The following is a 22182-nucleotide window of genomic DNA, read 5'->3' on the forward strand; positions in this document are numbered from 1 at the left end:
CCACACCTCCTCTTTCTTTTTCTTTTTCCCCCCAAGCAACACTCCCTCTCCATCTATCTACAGTGCCCTCCACTAATATTGGCACCCAGAAGTCATGGTTGAACAATTTCCTGTTCCTAGTCGTCCAGGTGTACGAAAAAAATGTAAATATCAATGGGAATATACTTCAAATATATTTTTCTCACATGAATTCATAGGGGTGCCAATAATTGTTGCACAGCTATATTTAACAAAGATATTTTTTATAACCTTGTGTTTGCAATTGTTTGATATCTATGATAGCATGATTTTAGCATGATTTTTTTAAACAAAAGGTCAAAAGGCTAAACAGTAAAGACAATTTTCACAGGATTCTTTGCTCATATTTACCAAGGGTGCCAATATTAGTGGAGGGCACTGTACCTGTATCACTCCTATCTATTTTTCTACCAGTTATGCTTTCTCATTCTGTCTATCTATCTGTATCACTCTCTCTCTCTCCATCTCTTGTTCTATCAGTAACACTGTCTCAACACATAGTAACCACACAGAAATCAATTGCAGCCAATGCCTTTGTCAATACTGGGGTTTAGATCCCTGACCCAGAGCATTAACCACACAGTGAAAGTTTTATATAAATACATAAGTAAATAAAAAGGTAAAAATAAAAGCTTAAATAAATCTGTATCTTCGCTATTATTTTGAAATTAACACTTAAATAATAAAATACATAGGAAATGTATGGTAACACAAAATGTCTGGAGTGAAAAGCTGAGTTTGAAAGTCTTTAGCCTAGGTCTACGTAAACATTTTGCCTCAACTATAATCACAGCCATCCTGATATCCAGTACAACAGCACATTTGAGTATGGTATTGCTTTTATACAACAGTTCTATAAATAAGAAATTAATATTGCTTAACTGACATTTCAGAGTCAATATCACTTTAAATGTAATGAACTATTGCTAGAATTGGAATTTTATATATAACGAACACACACAAGTTGAGCGATGCAAACAGTGAAATGTACCAGTGTGGTTATTACTAAATATCAGCACTCTTGGAACACCACTTGTCCAATCAATTTAGTTGGCTGGAACTAACTGTTTTATAACATGCTATTAACATATTATAAAACTTCAAGGCTGTCAGACCAGTAATTGTGCTTCTTATATTTTAAAAATGTTGACCAGAAAATGAAATAACAACACAGTATATTGCATATCTTTATTTACTGATTATATCATATGTATATGTCAGGCATTAGATGATCATTTACCACCATTCTTGAAAAGAAAGAAACAAAAAGCAAATAGTCAAGGACTTTGATAGCTATATTAGATTACCATTTAAACCTGATTTTCTTGAATTTTAGTATTTATTCAAATGACTTGGAAAATGTAATGAAAGAAAAACATCTCACAGGGAATCAATATATTTTTGGTACTGGACATTCACAGTAGAAAGCAGAAAACACCAGATATTACCAAAAAAATAAAAAATTCAAATCTTCAATCACAATGCACTGACCATATGGAAAATAACAAACCATGCAAATCAAATCGCACCACCAATATATGAATGAATTGTAGGTGTAAACACCTGGTTCTTTGAGCATTACAGTTACATTGTAAATCTTTCGAGGTTTCAGACTTCACTCTGGCACTCACAGCTGGTGATGTGTTTGTAAGTGTACTGTGTGGCTGTGTCTCCGCTGCAGACCAGATAAATATTTCTCATCTCTGAGGTTTTCTCTCGGCAGCAGACCTGATTATGCTTCAACTGCAAATCTTTCCCAGACCTCGCCCATCTACAAAACAACAGCACATGCAAACATTACATAACTGTCTGGCTCTGCCAGTTATTTTCATTATGTAATCAAGCGACCTCTTGTGGTCATATGATAACAGTAGCAATTTCAATTCTTCCCAGTGACTCGAATATTTTGATTCAGTTAAAAAATAAGTTTAGTTCAGAATCGTTCACTGATTTGTTCAGTGTCCCTTTCCATAAGTTACATAATTACACCAGTAGGCGGTGTCAGCGTGTGTCTTTGTCCAGATATTATAAGTCATTGTTTCATTCACTGGATACGTTCATTTTAAAATGCCAGGTTTTCAAGAGACAAGTTTTAGTATTATGATTTATTAAAATTGGCATGTCCAATCCACAAAGAGAAGGTCTGGCGTATTTATTTTCAAGAAAGACGTTTCAGTCGGCGCAGGCTAGTTTTGAGAAAGTTGTAACGAATGAGCATACGACTGTACTTTTTATATTTTAAACATTTTTACATATATGTATAAAGTAGTATTCAGTGCTACAATCATTTAAATAAAATAGCCATCATTCATATTAACACATTCATGTATAGCGGGTTATGCTATGAACACATTTTTGTATAGTGGACTATGATATGAACAACACAACAACACATAAGGCTTATCTTAGTGCTACACACTTTTCAAATGCACTGTTCCACCCTCTGTCTCTTCTTGGTAAAAGGTTGATGAACTGAACGAACGACATGCATATATCAACTGAGCCATCGCCAGTGAGTCAGCAGATCCTCGTTCGATCACCTAATTTGTTCATTTAATTCATAAACGATAATTACCATTTTGCTCATTTCGTTCATGTACGACAATTACCAGTTTGCTCATTTTGCTCACTCAGAATCAGTAGGTCTACCACTCTCATTCAGACTCAAAGTAAGGGGTGTATTCGTTCAACATGCCCAGCCAATGATATGCTCCTTCACAGCCTGCAGTCTTTAAAAAGCAGGGAAAAGCTGCCAATGCAGTCACATGTTTTACATGGCCCGGACTTAAGTGAACAAAAATATGTCAGTACATGAAGTGGACAAGCACTTAAAAGACTCGTTCAAAAACACAGATTCATTCACAAACAAAATATTACAATTCATGAAGTATAGCAGGAAAATTACAGCAAGTGACCTCATCAGTTAGAGGTGAAAAATTAGCAAATGAGCATTCTTTAATCCAAGGACATCTTCTGCTCAAAGCTATTGATGTGGTATTATTGATATTATTCATGAAGGCAAAAAAAGGGGGGGGGGGGGTTATATAACAATTCAACTATAGAACTATAGACATCATAAGTATATTTTATAAAAATGGCATGGAATTTGTTTGTGTGATGTGGATATATCATAGTGTTGCCGTGTAATATTGCAATTAATGCAGTAGTTTCCTAACCAAAATTGTGGGAAATAATGGCGGACCCAAGCTGAGTTATAGAGGTATACCAAATTGACATGGGGGAATCATGAGTTTATTATTACAAATGCACTTATTTACGTTTACATATAGAAAGTCGTATTCCTGTAGGAGTATCACTTGCTCTTAAGGTTAACCATGAACAAAAAAAAAGTTTAATAAATAGTGAGTCTTACAGGGAGCCTGAAGCACAGTTGCCTTCACAGGTGGGCAGCATCACCTCCGGAGTGCAGTTCTCAACAGTCATTTTGGACAGTCTGACTCCACACGTTGTGTTACCTAGAAGGTTTTTTACACAAGCCAAGTAAGAACAACATAAAATAGTAACTGAAGTAAATGTGTGTGCACTTGTGTCAGATTTGTCAGCACAAATAATGGCTGTGATGTCTATTTTTAACCATTAACAGGAATGAACAGGATTTCATTAGGATTTTGATCAAACCAAAAAAGATGATTGAATGAAAGCACCCACACACCATATAACTAGAAAGTAGGATTTTTGGCAAAAAGATGTTTTTTCCAATACAAAATCTCTGTGAATATATCTATCCACTATGACCCTTGTAAATGTTCAAAATCCTTCCAAAATATTGCGATCTGTTTGTTTAAAAGAGGAAGGATGAGATGAAGATAATCCACATACATGAATAGCAGCAATGATGTTCATCCCAAACACGGAGTTCCTAGATATACAGAATTAGGAAGAAGTCAGAGAGAACTTAAAATCCATATCAGTGATGCTATATGCTAAGATTGCAAGTGTGTTATAATTTGGGCAGACTCACCTCAGGACAGGTCTGCTGTGGACATACACTCTTCTCTATTTCAGTACCTTCTGTTGTACAATGAAATGTTTCACAAGGGCTCCGGGGGTTCCTCCATGTTTCACCCACCTGAAGTGTCCATGCGAAAAACATCAGTACTGTGCTCTTCATTTTACATATTTGTTGTTATGTTACACAGTGTTATACAGAATACATAGGTCTTTGGTCTTATTTAAAAAAATAAATAAATAAAACAAAAGATGGTGTGGCTGCAGATTTTCACTCCAGACAAGCAGGAGCAATTCCCGATTCCACTACTACTATTATGTGTAGCTTATCATTGGCTGGAATAAACAAACTGCAGTTACAACAGCCATTCATATTCTATTGGAAGATATTGAGCACTATGAGAACTACTTATACCGAAGGGTTAAATTGGGATTTAGAAGATAGTGGAACTCTACTTCTTTCATGCACTGAAACAATGTGGAAAAAAATCATTAATTTTGTTTATCTTCAGTAATCACTTTATCTGGGTCTGGGTTAAGAGTAGAGGTGTGCATCAGGGCCAAGGAAAAAAAGTCATTTTATTTTCATTTGGGTGGGAAAAGACGGTCAAATATGAAATTAACATCACTTTTACCATTTTCCTTTAATCAGATTCAGTAGATGCTTAATTGTGATTTTGTTCTCTGTGGTTTAAATTATTCATTTGTTTATATTTTGGAAAGTTGAACCAAATAACATGCAATGTTTTTTTTTTTGTTTGTTTGTTTTTTTTGTATTATAAAACAACAATAACCTCTGGGAGTTTGCATTATTGATCAAAATTTCGTAGGGAGTGTGATTAAAAACAGTCCTGTACACATCTCTAATTTAGAATCACTGATCCACTTACTTAGCCCAGGATCAAACCGAAGATGTTGAAGCTGTAAGGTAGCAGTGCTACACATTGTGCCACCATCTCAGCAATATGTGCACAATTTATGTTTCACTTGTTTTCAGTCTACAATATATCTGTTTTTGTTCTAAGGACTTCATTTGACCAACTACAAATGGTTGATGTGACTTAAGGTTTTCAGCTAATGTAATCAAAAGAATTCAGTGGCCCAAAAAAGTATTTGGACACTTAAGCCACACTTAAAAATGTATGAATTTCACTGCATTAGAAACAACGTCAAACCAAGTGCCATTTATTGTAAAGAAAGATACCATAAACACACTTTTCAAGCGAAACACTTCCTCCCTCCCAAAGAGGTATACTGGTCATAACATATTTGGACACTTAAAAGTGGCGTAAAAATAGTTATATAGTTAACTATAGTTAATATTTAGTTTGCCATGCTTTGTTTTGCAGAACGTCTTGAATGTCTGGGAATGGAAATTCTGAGTTTATGATGCCATCAATGAACACAAACTCCACTGTAGTGAAACATAAAAACAGCCACAATCTTTCTCCTGGCTTTCTCCACACAAAAATGCTACCATTGGATCCAAGTAAGTTAAATTTGGATTCCTCTGAAAATAACAGTTTTCTAAAAAAAAATGTTTTCTTTTTGTGCATGTTCTTTTGCAAACCTTCTTATTCTTGTGTTCAGATGAAAGGTTATATCACATTACTCTCCCTATGTACCCATGAATAGGTTGTGCATTAAGTTCTATCTGGTAATTCTCACTGATGTCTAAGGCAGTTCTTGCTGTTGTTCATCACCTGTTTTTCAAGATTTTACTCCCAATTATATCTGTATATTCTGTTTTCATTCACAAGTCCCTCATCTTAGACCTTTTTTTTTTTTTTTTTTTTCTTTTACAATATATTCAACTGTGGAGGAAGGAATATTTAGTATTTTGGTGATCTGGCATTCTTTGTGCAGATGATGCTAGACTTTTTCTCATAGATTGCGTCCCTCTTCTTAGATATTTTTTGCAATTACTTTTAACCAGCTGGTCTCAAGGAAATGTATAGTGGATGTATGTTGTCAATTATCCTTCAATTTCATACAGGTACCCCTAGCAGAATAAACTTGTGGTGCAGTTCATCACATTAACTATGTATTACCTATGAATATGATTATCTCTTGTTTAAATAATGTTTTGCTTGAAAAAAAAATGGCACTTGGATAGATTTTTTCTAACTGTTTTCTAATGTAGTGAAATTCATACATTTGTAAATGTAGTGGAAGTGTCCAAATACTTTTGGGACCATTGTATACAAAACATTTCATAATTACTTTACCTGAAGAAAAACATTCTACAATTGTATAAAGCATTGTGAAACTGTATTACATCATCATTATGTCATGCTATGATTTATCCATCCATCCATCCAGCCGCTTATCCTACACAGGATTGTAGGGGAGCCGGGAGTCTATCCCTGGAGACTCAGGGAATGAGGCAGGGGACACCCTGGACTGGGTGCCAACCCATCGCAGGGCACAATCACAGAACCATTCATACACTATGGACAATTTGGAAACACTAATCAGCGTACATCACATGCTTTTGAAATGTGGAGGAAACCAGAGTACTTGGAGGACCCCTGATGCATGGGGAGAACATGCAAACTCGAACCCAGGAATCGAACCCCCAACCTTGGAGGTGCAAGGCAAATGTACTAACCACTAAGCCATCGTGCTATAGTTTCATTAAATTATAATACCTTCTCCACTTTCCTTACACATACACTAAAGGTGGGGGAACTCACCTTATATGTTCTTCCATTGTATTTACAAGTCTTCTCAACTGTGAGAAAAGGGAAAAACAACCTAAATTAGAACAATGCAGAAATGCTTTACGAGGAAGATCTTTACAAGCAAGATGTTACTAAGTGGCACTGATCATTTGCGATAGTGTTTTAAGCTGTAGTGTATACTCTACATGGGAAGAAACATAATACGAGAAGTGTTGATTCCATGCTAATGAGAGCACACAGACATTACAGAGAGTGTTAATGATATTTTAGGCACAGTGAGTTAACTTTCATGTCATGTTCACTAGTTACCAGTGAATGCCCTGTTGATTAACAGACCATCTCTTTAGATTCGAAAACAATGTGGTATTAATATTTAATCTTAAAATATTCAGTAACAACATCTTAATACCTCTCAATAATTAGATATATAAACAATAAATAAGTAGTCAAAAATATTCCTTCCTGAACACATAAAAGCACTCTTAATTCTTAAGTTAAATTATTTAAAATGTAAATGTAAATAAAACCCAGTAATGCAGACATAATTTAAAAATCTTTATATTCAAAATTAGTTTAATTTTAAATGACAATTCAAAATGAGACATCAATGAATATAAATAGCAGAATAAAAACAAAATAAGTGTTGAAAATGTTTTTCAGTAATTACAGCACAGAGTGGCAGTTGATGAAGTGCTAAATTACCGCATATCTGGTTGTTGCAGCAGTCAGAGATGAGTGCTGAGCCAGGAATGCATGTGGGAGGTGGAAGTGAAGGTTTTGGCGTGCATTCTTCTGTCCGAGTCTGATTATTGCATGTGCACATGTGGCAATTTGACTCCCATACTGCCCCAACCTTAGACAGAGATTTAGAGTGCAATCAGAGACTTGGTGGGAAATAAACATAATTTTTTCTTACAATCCAATCAGTTTATTTTGGAGCCTTATTTGCCTTTGTGATCTGTATTAAGAAAGTGTGTGCAGTTTAGGATACATTCTAATAATGATTAGTGAATTTCTCATGCTCTCTCACTGATGGGTTCTCCCACTCATTGTGGGTAACTGGTGAACTTTTGTTAACATTGCATCATAGCTAATAGGTAATATCTCACCGGCATGGGTTCTCCCAGTGGGCCTTTACAGTCTGATGAAAAAGCAAGTGAGGAATTTATGCACATTTATCTCACACAGGAACTGTCAGTTTAAGAGCAATTACTCAACCAATTTGAAAACAAATATGAGCTAGGTAAGTACAAAGCAACATTTTATTACTACAAAAGCCTTTTACTGACACATTAAATAAATGCAGCTTTACTTCTTGAAATTGAATGTTTACCTGATATGGCTAACTCTTATAGCTTAAAGCTGACTTTCTGTACATATTGTTTCATTTTAAGTGTACTGATACACAGAGCACAAGAAAATCCTGCTGTTCTTTGACCTGTACAAAAATGGTAAGCACTCACTGGTACATTCAGGTACACAGAACTCTTTGTGTGGGTCAGCAAGTAGTTGGTTGTCTGGGCAAAAACAACCAGGTCTCATTGTATCGAAAACTGGCCCTGGAACGCGCACACTATGCGAAGAACACACATAACACAGATTCAAATCAAGCTATCTACAGCACATTACAAACTAGATAAGTTTTTTATATCAATATATATACATATAAGAAACCCGCCCTCACTTGCCACTGCAGAAATCAGCTGGAGTTTTCCGGCATTCATCATAAATCATTCCTTTAGGACAAGTGATGTCTGAGAAGAAACATTGTTTAAAAACATATAAAAGGATGGACAATTTGAAGAATTTCATTATGGCAGAGCAAACACAGTATGCTTTTATTAGTTTTATTCATTAAATGCGTGGATGCTTTTCCATGTAGTCACATTTAATTCAAAGATTAATTCATAGTGATGCAGCTTATTATCTAAACACAATTTTTATTATATTTTAACCTATAATCGATCATGCTAAAAATTACACAGTCATTTGGAAGTTTGCATGTGGGGTCAGATGTTGTTGGACCTAAAGCCAGCATTTAATTGTTAAGGAATTCTCTCTAAAATACAGACAGATATTCTGAATTAGCTCAGTATTTACCAGCCAACAGGACTTCTACATTCTCTGCATGTGTCCTATGCATGCAAGTAAAACTGATACTTTACCACAAATTCCATTGGTGAGCTTTCTCCAGGCCACACAGAAGCCCTTCTTCTTACATTCATCAGATAGAAATTCTAGTGGGGAGCACACAGTGTCGTTTTTATGGGTCTGACAATAATCAAACTCGCAGTTACGCACCAGCATCTCCACATCAATGCCCTTACTGCAGTTTCTGAACAGTCTGAGATTGAAAAAGAAAACATATATTAGTAACACTTACATAACAGGGAGAGATGTTATACAGCAAGAATGCAGCTCTACCGCACTTTGTGACCCTGGCCAAAATACTCCTGTCCCCACTATTCTGTTCTGTCACCCACTGGTCCAGGTAATCTGTTTTGATTTTATAGCAATATAATTCAGTTATTTAATTTTCCATTAAGAATACTTCATCTCAATTCATCCCAAACAATATGGAAATAGAAAAAAGGTACACGAAATTCTTTCCCATGATAGTGTCTTGGATCTATTCTTTGCTTGCTTAGGTATAGGCTTCCAGTTTTTAGTGTGCTCTTTAATAGCCTCTGCTGATTTTAGTATTATTTTAGTAAATTAGTTGTCTCAGGTGTGTAGTTAAGAGTGGTTTCTAAAATTGTGGGCTGATTGTGGCTGATCATGGGTAGTGCATCTGTATTGGTCAGAGGTGCAGCAGTTAGCGAGGCAGTTAATGTATCCCATGTGTCCCTTCTATCCTATGCACACTGAGACATATTTCTCCCAATCTGGTCATTTACCAATTCCCACTCACTAACTAGCTCTCACCTATCACACAACAGTTTCGAACCAGGAACGATGCAATTCAAATTCAATTTTATTTGTATAGTGTGTTTTAACAATGGACATTATCACAAAGCAGCCTTAAAGAAATATATACATTTTAAATTTATAACTTTATCCCTAATGAGCAAGCCAGAGGTGACAGAGGCAAACAAACACAACATGAGGAAGAAACCTTGAGAGGAACCAGACACAAAAGGGCATCTTGAAGGACACAGCTGTACACACTAAAAGGAAAATGATAACTCTGCATATGTGAGGTCACTGATGCCCACACTGAGTAGTGTCGCCCTGAATGACATCAACCAAAAGACTATCAACATTTTGCTCCTCAGATGCTCCACTCTTTCCTAACCCTGCTCAAGCTATCCTTGGTATAGTTCAGGTTCTTAGACCCTGACCTACTTGTACTAACATGAGGAGGTGCTTTTGAATGAAAATACAAAGCATGTCTGTACATTGCTCTAGAAAATGGTGATTGCCAAATGCTGTAAATGTAACAATATTCTCAATAATATATGTTGAATTCTTAGTTTATTAATTATTATTTTGGTAATCCTAGCAAACTGGCAACTCAGGGTCTGATTTACTTTAATTCCCAAATAATTATAATTAATTTGCTATAATAACTAATTATTAAATAAATAATAACCTGTCAACTTTGTGTAAATATGAATTCTACATGATGATATCTAGTTTATGTCTGCATACTAAGCAGACGCAAAGATATCTTGTTTTAAAATCATACACAATTATTTGCTTATTGTGTACATGTGGTTCAGTGCATATATTGTGACATATTCTGACAAAAACAAACAGGGAAAAAAGGAAAAAACACTCTTGAATCTGCTGGATATGAATTAATCAATTAATTTACTCAGAAAAGTACTTTTAAAACTGCGATTTAGTAATAGTCACCTCATTCTCTTGATGAAACAGATTTAGTACTGCTCACTCAGTAGTAATTCATCTGAAATGTATATGATGTGGAGCACCAAAATACAATATTTGACACTGAGCTGTAATACTGCTGTATAATAAACATTCTTACATCACTTCCATTTAAAATGAGTGTAAAAAGAGGCTATTATACAGGTTATTTGCTTTATATTATAACGCTTGTTGCTTGCTGCTTGTTTATTACTTTATGCAGATTAGATTCTATAACAAACATTTTAGTTTTTGCTGAACTAAATGTTGTTGTTTTTTTCATAAAATGAATAAAAATATATGATTTTTTCCCCCCATAGGCATTATTTTTTTTCTTTTTGTGGGTTTTGGATTCTCATTACAGTATCTAAAAGTAAAAAAATAATAATAATAATAAAAAAATAAAACCTGAGGTTCTGCTGAAAACCATGACATCAAAAACATTTTTAAGATGGTATAATATAACTATATCTGTTGCAAGCATTCAGAAATACCTTAGATTCCAGAGGGTTAAACCCTTTTCCTAACCACTGTTTATGCAAATAATCTCTTATGTATAGTATATTAGCAAATCTAGCAACTCTTTTCAAAAACCTTTAAGAAAAATGTTCCAAAAACAAAGCTGAAGCTTACTCGTTTCTGAGGAGGTCACAGAGAGGAGCCTTGCATGGTGGTGTTGGAGAACTAGTTGGTAATATTGTGTCACAGGACACATTCTGTGGTTTACAGTATGGTTTCAGTGGATCATCCTCTACCCACTCATATGCAGTCTTATCACAGCAGTTCTTACGCTCAACTGAACCATTCCTGCGCATACATGAGACACCTCCACAAACACCTGAAAGCAAGAATAAGAGGAACCTAGAATGATACAGTGCCCTCCACAAATATTGGCACCCTTGTAAAAATGAGCAAAGAAGGCTGTTTAAACTTTTGATCTTTTGTTTAAAAAAAATAAATCACAAAAATACTCTGCTCTCATGGATATCAAAAAATTGCAAACTAAACACAAATTTATCCAAAAAAATATATTTGTTAAATATAGGAGTTCAACAATTATTGGCACCCTTTTAGTCAATATTTTGTGCTGCCTCCCTTTGCCAAGATAACAGCTCTTCTCCTATAATGCCTGATGAGGTTGGAGAATACATGGCAAGGGATCTGAGACCATTCCTCCATACAGAATCTCTCCAGATCCTTAAAATTTCAAGGTCCACGCTGGTGGACTCTCCTCTTCAGTTCACCCCACAGGTTTACTATAGGTTTCAAGTCAGGGGACTGGGATGGCCATGGCAGGACCTTGATTTTGTGGTCAGTAAACCATTTTTGTGTTGATTTTGATGTATGTTTTCGATCATTGTCCTGCTGGAACATCCAACCACGGCCCATTTTAAGCTTTCTGGCAGAGGCAGTCAGGTTTCATTTAATATGAAATACGAGCCTACGAGCTGAGCAGTAGGTACTGTCAGTAGGCAAGATGGCAGCGCACACAGTTGCTGCGGCTCACGGCTCTCCTTTCCAGTGCTCTTTTTTGTTGTTTTTGTATTATTTCTTTATTACTTGTTTGAGCATTATCGGTTCCACGAACATCCGCTATACAAGTCAGAACCTTATGGATATTGGGGACCAACACCGAATACCTATTTCAAGAATGTTTCATCACACGCACAACACCCCAGACGACATAGCGCGATTGCCGGGCTCTCCGTGGATTGTTGTCGGGTCCAGAAGGCGGCGCAGACGGAGGAGGGAGAGGAAGCAAAAGCGGGGATGCAGGTCCGGTATTATGTTAAGGCTAAGAAAACAAACAGGCTTACCCCGACGGTGTTCACATAATTGCAGGAGACTTTAATAAGGCAAACTTGAAGACTGTACTCCCGAAATTCTATCAAAATGTTAAGTGTTTTACTAGAGGGGCGAACACTCTGGATCATGTTTACTCCAACATTAAGCATGCGTATAGAGCCATACCTCTCCCCCACCTCTGCCAATCAGACCATCTCTCCCTACTGCTCTCCCCTGCCTACACCCCCCTCAGACGCAGTGTCAAGACCACTATAAAGACTGTTACCACCTGGCCTGATGATGCATTCTGCAAACTACAGGACTGCTTCGAACAGACAGACTGGGATTTGTTTGAACATCAAGAGCTAGAAACATTAACAGGAACGGTACTGGACTATATCAAGTTCTGTATCGGAAATGTGACTGTGGGCAAAAACATTCGGGTTTTCCAAAACCAGAAACCATGGATGACCAAACAGGTCCGCACACTACTCAAAGCCCGCGACGCTGCCTTCAGGTCTGGTAATAGAGCTCTGCACAGAGCTGCCCGTGTCAACCTGAAAGGTGGTATTAAGGAAGCTAAGGCAGCCTATAAGAGGAGCATAGAGTCCCACCTGTCCAGCAAAAATAAACGGGAGGTGTGGCAGGGCATACAGAACATCACGAACTACAGAGGCCGTGATGCGACAACAGGAGACCTGAGTGCGATGCTGGCAGAAGAGCTAAATTGCTTCTTTGCTCACTTTGAAACATCACAATAACAGCACTCATCTGCTCCAGCCCCACCTCCACCCTCATCTGGACCCCGTACCAGTCCAGCCCTGCCTCCATCCCCTTCTGGTTCCTGCACCACTCTACTTACTGTGAGGGAACACGATGTTAGACGGATGTTTCTGGCAGTGAACCCCAGGAAGGCTGCTGGCCCAGACGGTGTACCTGGTAAGGTGCTCAGATCATGTGCCCACCAGCTTGCCCACATCTTTACCAGAATTTTCAATCTCTCCCTGGCCCAAGCAGTCATCCCAGCCTGCCTAAAATCAGCCATAATCATCCCAGTGCCAAAGAAGTCGCCCACCATTAGCCTGATTGATTATCGTCCTGTGGCCCTCACTCCAGTTATCATGAAGTGCTTTGAGAGATCGGTTCTTCAGCACATCAAGGACTACCTCCCCCCAGATTTCGATCCTTTTCAATTTGCTTATCGTGCAAATAGATCCACAGAGGATGCTATCGCCGTAGCTGTCCACTACGTGTTGAGACATCTAGAGCAGCAACAGCGCTACGTCCGGATGCTTTTTGTGGATTACAGTTCGGCTTTTAATACAATAATTCCGGACATTCTCATCACCAAATTGGTCACCCTTGGCCTCCCCCGCCTCACGTGTGCCTGGATAAAGGACTTTCTCACCAACCGGTCCCAGACAGTGAGACTCGGACCCCACCTCTCCTCCACTCGCACGTTGAGCACAGGTTCTCCACAGGGCTGTGTGTTGAGCCCCCTCCTGTACTGTCTCTACACATACGACTGTAGTCCAGTCCACAACAATAATCTTATCATCAAGTTTGCTGACGACATCACAGTGGTCGGACTCATCTCAAAAGGAGATGAGGCAGCCTACAGAGAGGAGGTCCTAAACTTGGCAGCCTGGTGTTCAAAGAACAATCTGACTCTAAACACCAAGAAAACCAAGGAACTCATTGTAGACTTCAGAAAACACAACACTGAGCTTGCCCCCCTTTTCATTAATGGTGAGTGTGTGGAGAGGGTCCACACCGTCCGGTTTCTTGGCGTCCTTATCTCTGCAAACATCTCCTGGACGGACAACATCACAGCGGTTATCAAGAAGGCTCAAACGCGGCTACACTTCCTGAGGGTTCTCAGGAAGTACAATCTGGACTCCAATCTGCTGCTGATCTTCTACCGCTCGTCCGTCGAGAGCCTGCTGACATACTGTATCACGGTGTGGTACGGTAGCTGCACCGCAGCAGACAGGGAAAGGCTTCAGAGAGTAGTAAGAGCAGCACAGAAGATCATTGGCTGCCCTCTCCCCTCCCTGATGGATATTTACACCTCCCGTTGCCTCAGCAGAGGAAAAACCATCATTAAGGACAGTTCTCACCCTGGCTTTGATCTGTTCAATCTGTTGCCCTCAGGGAGACGTTACAGGTGCATCAAAACAAGGACTAGTAGATTTAAGAATAGTTTCTTCCCGAAAGCTATTACCATTATAAACACATACATGTACTGAGTTCACAGCATATGTATATAGTGTCTCAAAACTGTGCATTTCATAGTACCTCCCCCATCCACCCCAATATCTTGTTTATTTATCTTGTTTATTTATCTGTTTATTCTTCTTGTTTATTGAATGTACATGTTTGCACGGAACAAAAAGGAGTGGCTCTTAATTTCATTGTACATGTGTATAGTGACAATAAAAGGCATTCGCATATCTGTTGATATTTGATCGAGTCCATGATGCTATGTATCCTAACAAAATGTTCAGGTCCTCTGGCAGAAAAACAGCTCCAAAACATTAATGAGCCACCACCATATTTAACCGTGGGCATGATATATTTTTTTCCATATGGCTACCTCTCTGTGAGCATCAACACCACCTCTGGTGTTTATTGCCCAAAGGGCTATTTTGGTTTCATCTGACCATAGAACCCGATCCCATTTGAAGTTCCAGTAATGTCTGGCAAACTGAAGACCCTTGAGTTTGTTTTTGGATGAGAGTAGAGGCTTTTTTCTTGAAACCCTTCCAAATAAATTGTGGTGATGTAGGTGGCTTCAGATTGTAGTTTTGGAGATTTTCTGACCTCAAGACACAACTAACTTCTGCAGTTCTCCAGCTGTGATCCTTGGAGATTTTTTGACCACTCGAACCATGCTCTTCACAGTGCGTTGAGACAATATAGACACACGTCCAATTCCAGGTTGATTCATAACATTTCCAGTTGACTGGAACATCTTAATTATTGCCCTGATGGTGGAAATGGGCCTTTTCAATGCTTGTGCTATTTTCTTATAGCCACTTCCCATTCTTTGAAGCTCAACAACGTTTTACTGCACATCACAGCTTGGTCTTACCCGTTGTTATGAATGACTAAGGGAATTTGACTTGTGTTAAGTCATATTAATACCCCTAGTCATGGTTGAACAATTTCCTGTTCCTAGTCACCCAGGTGTACTAAAAAAATTTTAAATATCAATGGATCAAATATATTTTTCTCATATGAAAACATGTTGCGCCAATAATTGTTGCACACCTATATTTACATTTTTTCCCCCCCAATAAACCTGTTTTGTTTGCAGTTGTTTGAAATCCATGAGTATTTTTGTGATTTGTTTTTAACAAAAGATCAAAAGATTAAACAATAAAGAAATTTTTTTCACAGCCTTCTTTGTTCATATTTACCAAGAGTGCCAATATTAGTGGAGGGCACTGTAACATTAAATTGTACAATTAAACAAACATTTTAGAAATAACTATTGCTATACCATACAACTTCATTAAGTTAATAAGTACAATAATGACATAATATGTAATATGACTACGGCAACCTGTATGACTATGGTACCTGAAAATACAAATCTATAAGTATAACCATACAGTACATCAGTAATAATTAAAAACTTACAAAATTTGCAAAATTTGGTTATTGTAGCTAGTGCCTCTTGACCTATACTATTTGGAAGAAGGATATTTCACAACTACAAAGCAAGCCAAAATGCTGGACACCTACCACACTGTCCCTGTGTGTTATTAAAGAAGTTCTCCTCTGCCAGGTTGATCTGCAGTGTGCTCTTTGCACTGAGAAAAATGTATGAGCGGATCTCATCAATGTAAATGTAAACCATTGTACCTATGCTCTCAAACCTAAGTCCATCTGCTTGATAAGGTGGTTTTATTGTTACATGATTCAGAGTAACCTGGAAAACATAACAGATTCAAACTAACATGGCCCAAACATGCATCTTGCACAACACACACAGTACCATATTGCAATATGTACAAACAATAAAATAGAAAGCACTTCAAAGGCACAGGAACCAAATCATGATGACCACTACCTGATTGAACAGCTTAAGGGCATTCATATAGACCTACCTCTACTATGGGCAGTTTTTCAGGAAGCACTTTTAGTATTGCTGTGCTGTTACGGTACTTCAGAATGATGCCCTTGACACAGGAAGCAGATGGTTCACAGTAATAATTATCAACACTGATTCTGAGATGGTGACGTGAAGTCCTTTCCTCCACCAGAATATATGTACAGTTTTCTAGGAAGTCAAAGTTTGTTCCTTCAAAGGTAACATAATGTGGGTCTCCGTAGACATCACATCGACCTGAGGAAACATAAACATTGGAGAAATCTCTGCATAGTATCAATTCACAAAACAGGGAGAGAAATACTATTAGCCTGTTTTAAAACTTCTATACAGATTATAGCATTGTCTATAATATTAAATAAAAATGAAGTAAATAAAAATGAAACATTGTTAGAAGGTTTCTTTATATACTACAATGTTCAAAATAATTTTACTGAGGAAAAACTACAAGTTTGAATGTCCTTAAATGGACATTTTCCTGAAGAAATACATGAGTTAAAGGCTTTTTATAGTATTTTTAAACAGCAGAAAGGGCCACTGCACTCACAGTAACATCGCTGGGTGTAACAACAGCCATCTTTTACCATCGCTGGAGTTCCTCTGGGGCACACTGGAATGACTGGAGTTGGACATGTCACAGATGTCATCTGAATACTACCATTGTTGCAAGCATAATTGATGCAGTCCTTAGTCCATTTGGCACCATCTGGCCATGTTTTGTTGTCCTGTGGATTCTTGCAATCTGGGGTTATTGCTGTTGGTAGAAAAAGTGTATTTATATTTGGTGCAAGTTAAGAATATTTGTGAAACCTCTTATAAAACAGCTAAACATTTAAAATAATACAATTACATTCCAGAGGTAGTAGTATTTACTACTTACATGGAGTTGTGGTTATGATTACTGGAGTTGCGCTTTCTGGAGTTGTGGTTGTAACTGAAGTTGTGGTTGTAGTTGAAGTTGTGGTTTCTGTAGTTGTTGTTTCTGGAGTTGTAGTTTCTGTAATTGTTGTTTCTGGAGTTGTGGTTGAAGTTTCTGGAGTTGTGGTTTCTGGAGTTGTGGTTTCTGTAATTGTAGTTGTTGTTTCTGGAATTGTGGTTGAAGTTTCTGGAGTTGTGGTTTCTGTAGTTGTTGTTTCTGGAGTTGTGGTTATGGTTACTGGAGTTGTGCTTTCTGTAGTTGTGGTTGTAGTTGAAGTTGTGGTTTCTGTAGTTGTTGTTTCTGGAGTTGTAGTTTCTGTAATTGTAGTTGTTGTTTCTGGAGTTGTGGTTATGGTTACTGGAGTTGTGCTTTCTGTAGTTGTGGTTGTAGTTGTAGTTGTGGTTTCTGTAGTTGTTGTTTCTGGAGTCGTAGTTTCTGTAATTGTAGTTGTTGTTTCTGGAGTTGTGGTTTCTGTAGTTGTTGTTTCTGGAGTTGTGGTTATGGTTACTGGAGTTGTGCTTTCTGTAGTTGTGGTTGTAACTGTAGTTGTAGTTGAAGTTGTGGTTTCTGTAGTTGTTGTTTCTGGAGTTGTAGTTTCTGTAATTGTAGTTGTTGTTTCTGGAGTTGTGGTTATGGTTACTGGAGTTGTGCTTTCTGTAGTTGTGGTTGTAACTGAAGTTGTAGTTGTAGTTGAAGTTGTGGTTTCTGTAGTTGTTGTTTCTGGAGTCGTAGTTTCTGTAATTGTAGTTGTTGTTTCTGGAGTTGCGGTTGAAGTTTCTGGAGTTGTGGTTTCTGTAGTTGTTGTTTCTGGAGTTGTGGTTATGGTTACTGGAGTTGTGCTTTCTGTAGTTGTGGTTGTAGTTGAAGTTGTGGTTTCTGTAGTTGTTGTTTCTGGAGTTGTAGTTTCTGTAATTGTAGTTGTTGTTTCTGGAGTTGTGGTTATGGTTACTGGAGTTGTGCTTTCTGTAGTTGTGGTTGTAGTTGTAGTTGTGGTTTCTGTAGTTGTTGTTTCTGGAGTTGTAGTTTCTGTAATTGTAGTTGTTGTTTCTGGAGTTGTGGTTATGGTTACTGGAGTTGTGCTTTCTGTAGTTGTGGTTGTAGTTGTAGTTGTGGTTTCTGTAGTTGTTGTTTCTGGAGTTGTAGTTTCTGTAATTGTAGTTGTTGTTTCTGGAGTTGTGGTTTCTGTAGTTGTTGTTTCTGGAGTTGTGGTTATGGTTACTGGAGTTGTGCTTTCTGTAGTTGTGGTTGTAACTGTAGTTGTAGTTGAAGTTGTGGTTTCTGTAGTTGTTTCTGGAGTCGTAGTTTCTGTAATTGTAGTTGTTGTTTCTGGAGTTGCGGTTGAAGTTTCTGGAGTTGTGGTTTCTGTAGTTGTTGTTTCTGGAGTTGTGGTTATGGTTACTGGAGTTGTGCTTTCTGTAGTTGTGGTTGTAGTTGAAGTTGTGGTTTCTGTAGTTGTTGTTTCTGGAGTTGTAGTTTCTGAAATTGTAGTTGTTGTTTCTGGAGTTGTGGTTATGGTTACTGGAGTTGTGCTTTCTGTAGTTGTGGTTGTAGTTGAAGTTGAGGTTTCTGTAGTTGTTGTTTCTGGAGTTGTAGTTTCTGTAATTGTAGTTGTTGTTTCTGGAGTTGTGGTTTCTGTAGTGGTTGTTTCTGGAGTTGTGGTTATGGTTACTGGAGTTGTGCTTTCTGTAGTTGTGGTTGTAGTTGTAGTTTCTGTAATTGTAGTTGTTGTTTCTGGAGTTGTAGTTTCTGTAATTGTAGTTGTAGTTGTTTCTGGAGTTGTGGTTGTTTCTGGAGTTGTGGTTGTAGATGGAGTTGAGGGGGTAAGTATGCACTCCAGTATGGACATTAATACACAGGGGTTTTTTTTGTTTTGTTTTTAAATGAGTACATTAAAATGATCAAAACTGACACGTTGTAAGTATAAACAAATTATTATAACTCACCGCAAATAATTTGCCCTCCAATGCAAGTACTATATCAAATGAAAACAAATTATAAAGTATTAGGCCATGTAACAAAACATTTTACTATATTTGCATATAAAATAAAAACTAATCACCATTCACTTGGTGTCACTGTCGCACCAGGTTCGACCACAGTGTTGTTGAAGTAACAGGTGCAGTTGTCCAAACTGGAACAAATTCTTCTGTTCTCATCATAATATGGCATCTCAGTAGGGCACCGTGGGTAACAACCTTAGCCAAAAATGTGCCTGTTTAATTACTCATCACCATATAAAAGTCAATCATTAATAAACTCTTAATAAATATTTATCATCTCCCCTACCAACCAAACCAGTACCTAAACCCAGTTAATGGATTTATTTATTACAGTCCATAAAGCGGAACTAGGGCATTTGAAATAAACTGAAAAAATGCAAAGGGAAAAATGAAAACCTTCAAGCTTTCCAGAGAATTTGTTGTTTTTCCCACAAGTCTCAATTTCTTTAGGACATGCCTCATAATGCCAGCTATACTGACTCTCTTCATTGTAATAGTCACAATAGACCGCTGTGGAAGAAAGAGCACACACACAAAACATTTTGATCTCATCACTTAGCAAATAATGTAGGATTACATTTCCACCCACTAGGAAGTAATTTTATAATTACTATCTGTGACTTCTGGGAAGCCCCAAACTATATTGACAGAGTGTTCTGTATTACAATGGCATATGATTTTTAACAACTCAGCGTTTTTTCCACTCTCAAAGAGATTCTTATACGCACATAAAATCTAAAAAAAAACATATAGTTTCAGAGAAGGCATCTCTTGGTTACACTATGATTAAAACTTAAAGCAACAAACACTTTGACATAATATATAATCATGGAATTGCATATGATAAAATCTCATAAATAACTGAGACAGGGACATATCTGTCTTCTTTACATAATTTTCCACAAATAAGTAAAAAATGTAACATTGAATGTTGTCAATGCTGCAAGACACGTACGGCACCGGTCTGGAGTTCTCCATTTGATACAGACATTTTGGGTTGTGCAGGCATCAGCGTATGCTGCCACAGCTGTGCAGAATCCCAGGAACTTGCCCTCAAAATCACAGGAGCATGACTCCAGAATACAGGCCTGGTAATAAGGTGCTGGATCAACCTGCAAGTTATTAGAAAGCTATACTGAAAACTTCTTGAAAAAGTTGATCATGTAATGTAGATGCATTCATGTTTGTACAAAGGCAAAACAGAAAATATTATTTAAAAAAAATTAAATATAAACATTGTTTAAAAACATTATTGGTAAAGAACCTTTAGGTGGCAGGCTTCAAATGTGTCACTGTGTAAAATCATGCAGCGTCTCTGCGCCCAAGCAGCACAGTATGAGTGGTGTTCACAGGGAAACAATTCCTTGGTCACATCTGAACAAGGGGGTACAGCTGTCTTCCAGCTGTTCCCAAAATCCAGTGTGCTGACCACTAGAGAGGAATTGCTCTTCAGCATATCATTCATTAACTTCCCATCAAAGTCACCACACAGGCCCTGCACTTTACCCTGTCAGTACACACAAAGGAAACATGAACAAGACAGACTTGGGAGACACAAGGAAACCTGGTCACAAGGAATTTGGATTCACAACTCTGAAACCAGCATGCAGAAAAATGCCTATAGCATCAGGATCATACTTCAAATGGAAACAGACAGTTCCCGACTGCTGAGCATGCTTTTAGCATGCAAGTTAACACCAGGCTAAACTATGGCATTTTAATAACCTTGTTCTTGGTTTGTTTAGGTCAAAAAGGTTATATCCTAGATCCATGCCATCTCCATTATTAATCAGTCAGGCCAGAAATCTATTTACATGGTAATACAAATAAACTGCTGCTTACATTCCAGTTGGTCTGCAACTCAATTTTGACTCTGGTTTGCTTGTCCCAAATCACAGTGAGGCCCAGTTTTGTCGAAGAGATAATGATATACAGACCCACAGTGTGGACAGAGTACAGTGACTGGGCACGCAACCCTTCTTGGAGCTTCTGAGTTACATTCATATTATGCAGGATTAGAGTCACTTCATTCTGTTGTTCAACCTGTTCAAGATCAACAAATTTATGTTCAGTTACAACAAACTTCAAGTATGACACAATCTATAAATATTTACTTGAATAAAATGTCATTAGTAGCATTTCAAATTTCACAACAAACCTCACAATTGCCTTTCTGAAACCATGGCCAGTCACAATCTCTCAATTTTTTGTTTGTTCAAATGTGTTTTTAAGTGGATTAATTTTATGTGCATGAATATATATACACTGTACAATCATTGGAAGAAATAGAACAAAATTTTTATTTCATAGTAAAAGTCACCCAAATTCATTTAAGACAAAGTGAACAGAAAAATCATCTTAAGGGCATGCTTATAATGGAAATGAAGTTTTCATGATTCTTACTATTTTTATGAGACTTAATGATGTAATCCTTTCCATCAAATTAATGTAGAATCCCTGTTAAAATCGTCTGGTGAACAGTAATTGAATTGAAAGTTTCCTGTTACCTAAATCAAGTTTGATCTAGGGTCATAGAGCCATGAGAAAAAGAAAGTCTTCAAGTCTACGTTTTTATTTACCAGGGCCTTAATAACAATTGTGTGGTCCTCCCCAACTTCTATAAACAAATAAATAGCCTAATTTCAATATTTCAATTGTAGTCACTTTTTCAGATTCAGATTCAGGTTACTTTTATTGTCACCTGAGATTATTTGTCAGTTTATGGAAGTTGGTGAGGACCACACAATTGTTATTTGGGCCCTGATAAATATCACCTAATTTCTTATGGCTATGATAGCAATGAATTTGGCTACTGCAGTG

The 22182-nt window shown here is 37.4% G+C and overlaps 1 protein-coding gene across 1 annotated transcript in view; it reads right to left on the reverse strand.

Moving 5' to 3' along the window:
- Nucleotides 1–850: 850 nt before the first annotated feature.
- LOC128623133 (mucin-19) overlaps nt 851–22182 on the reverse strand; it is a 46343-nt gene continuing 25011 nt past the window's right edge. The window contains exons 23-43 of the mRNA XM_053650019.1: nt 21205–21405; nt 20627–20869; nt 20318–20474; nt 19759–19872; nt 19422–19557; nt 19306–19334; nt 17324–19150; nt 16991–17197; nt 16442–16680; nt 16077–16263; nt 11175–11379; nt 8837–9015; nt 8356–8425; nt 8135–8244; nt 7781–7812; nt 7374–7524; nt 6684–6721; nt 4001–4108; nt 3859–3898; nt 3392–3494; nt 851–1789 (exon numbers count right to left, since the gene is read on the reverse strand). Of these exons, the coding sequence (XP_053505994.1) occupies nt 1627–1789; nt 3392–3494; nt 3859–3898; nt 4001–4108; nt 6684–6721; nt 7374–7524; nt 7781–7812; nt 8135–8244; nt 8356–8425; nt 8837–9015; nt 11175–11379; nt 16077–16263; nt 16442–16680; nt 16991–17197; nt 17324–19150; nt 19306–19334; nt 19422–19557; nt 19759–19872; nt 20318–20474; nt 20627–20869; nt 21205–21405 (4539 nt within the window). The 3' untranslated portion in view covers nt 851–1626. The remainder of the gene's footprint in view (nt 1790–3391; nt 3495–3858; nt 3899–4000; nt 4109–6683; nt 6722–7373; nt 7525–7780; nt 7813–8134; nt 8245–8355; nt 8426–8836; nt 9016–11174; nt 11380–16076; nt 16264–16441; nt 16681–16990; nt 17198–17323; nt 19151–19305; nt 19335–19421; nt 19558–19758; nt 19873–20317; nt 20475–20626; nt 20870–21204; nt 21406–22182) is intronic.

Source organism: Ictalurus furcatus, chromosome 19, assembly GCF_023375685.1.
Source record: "Ictalurus furcatus strain D&B chromosome 19, Billie_1.0, whole genome shotgun sequence".
Classification (NCBI taxonomy): Eukaryota; Metazoa; Chordata; class Actinopteri; order Siluriformes; family Ictaluridae; genus Ictalurus; species Ictalurus furcatus.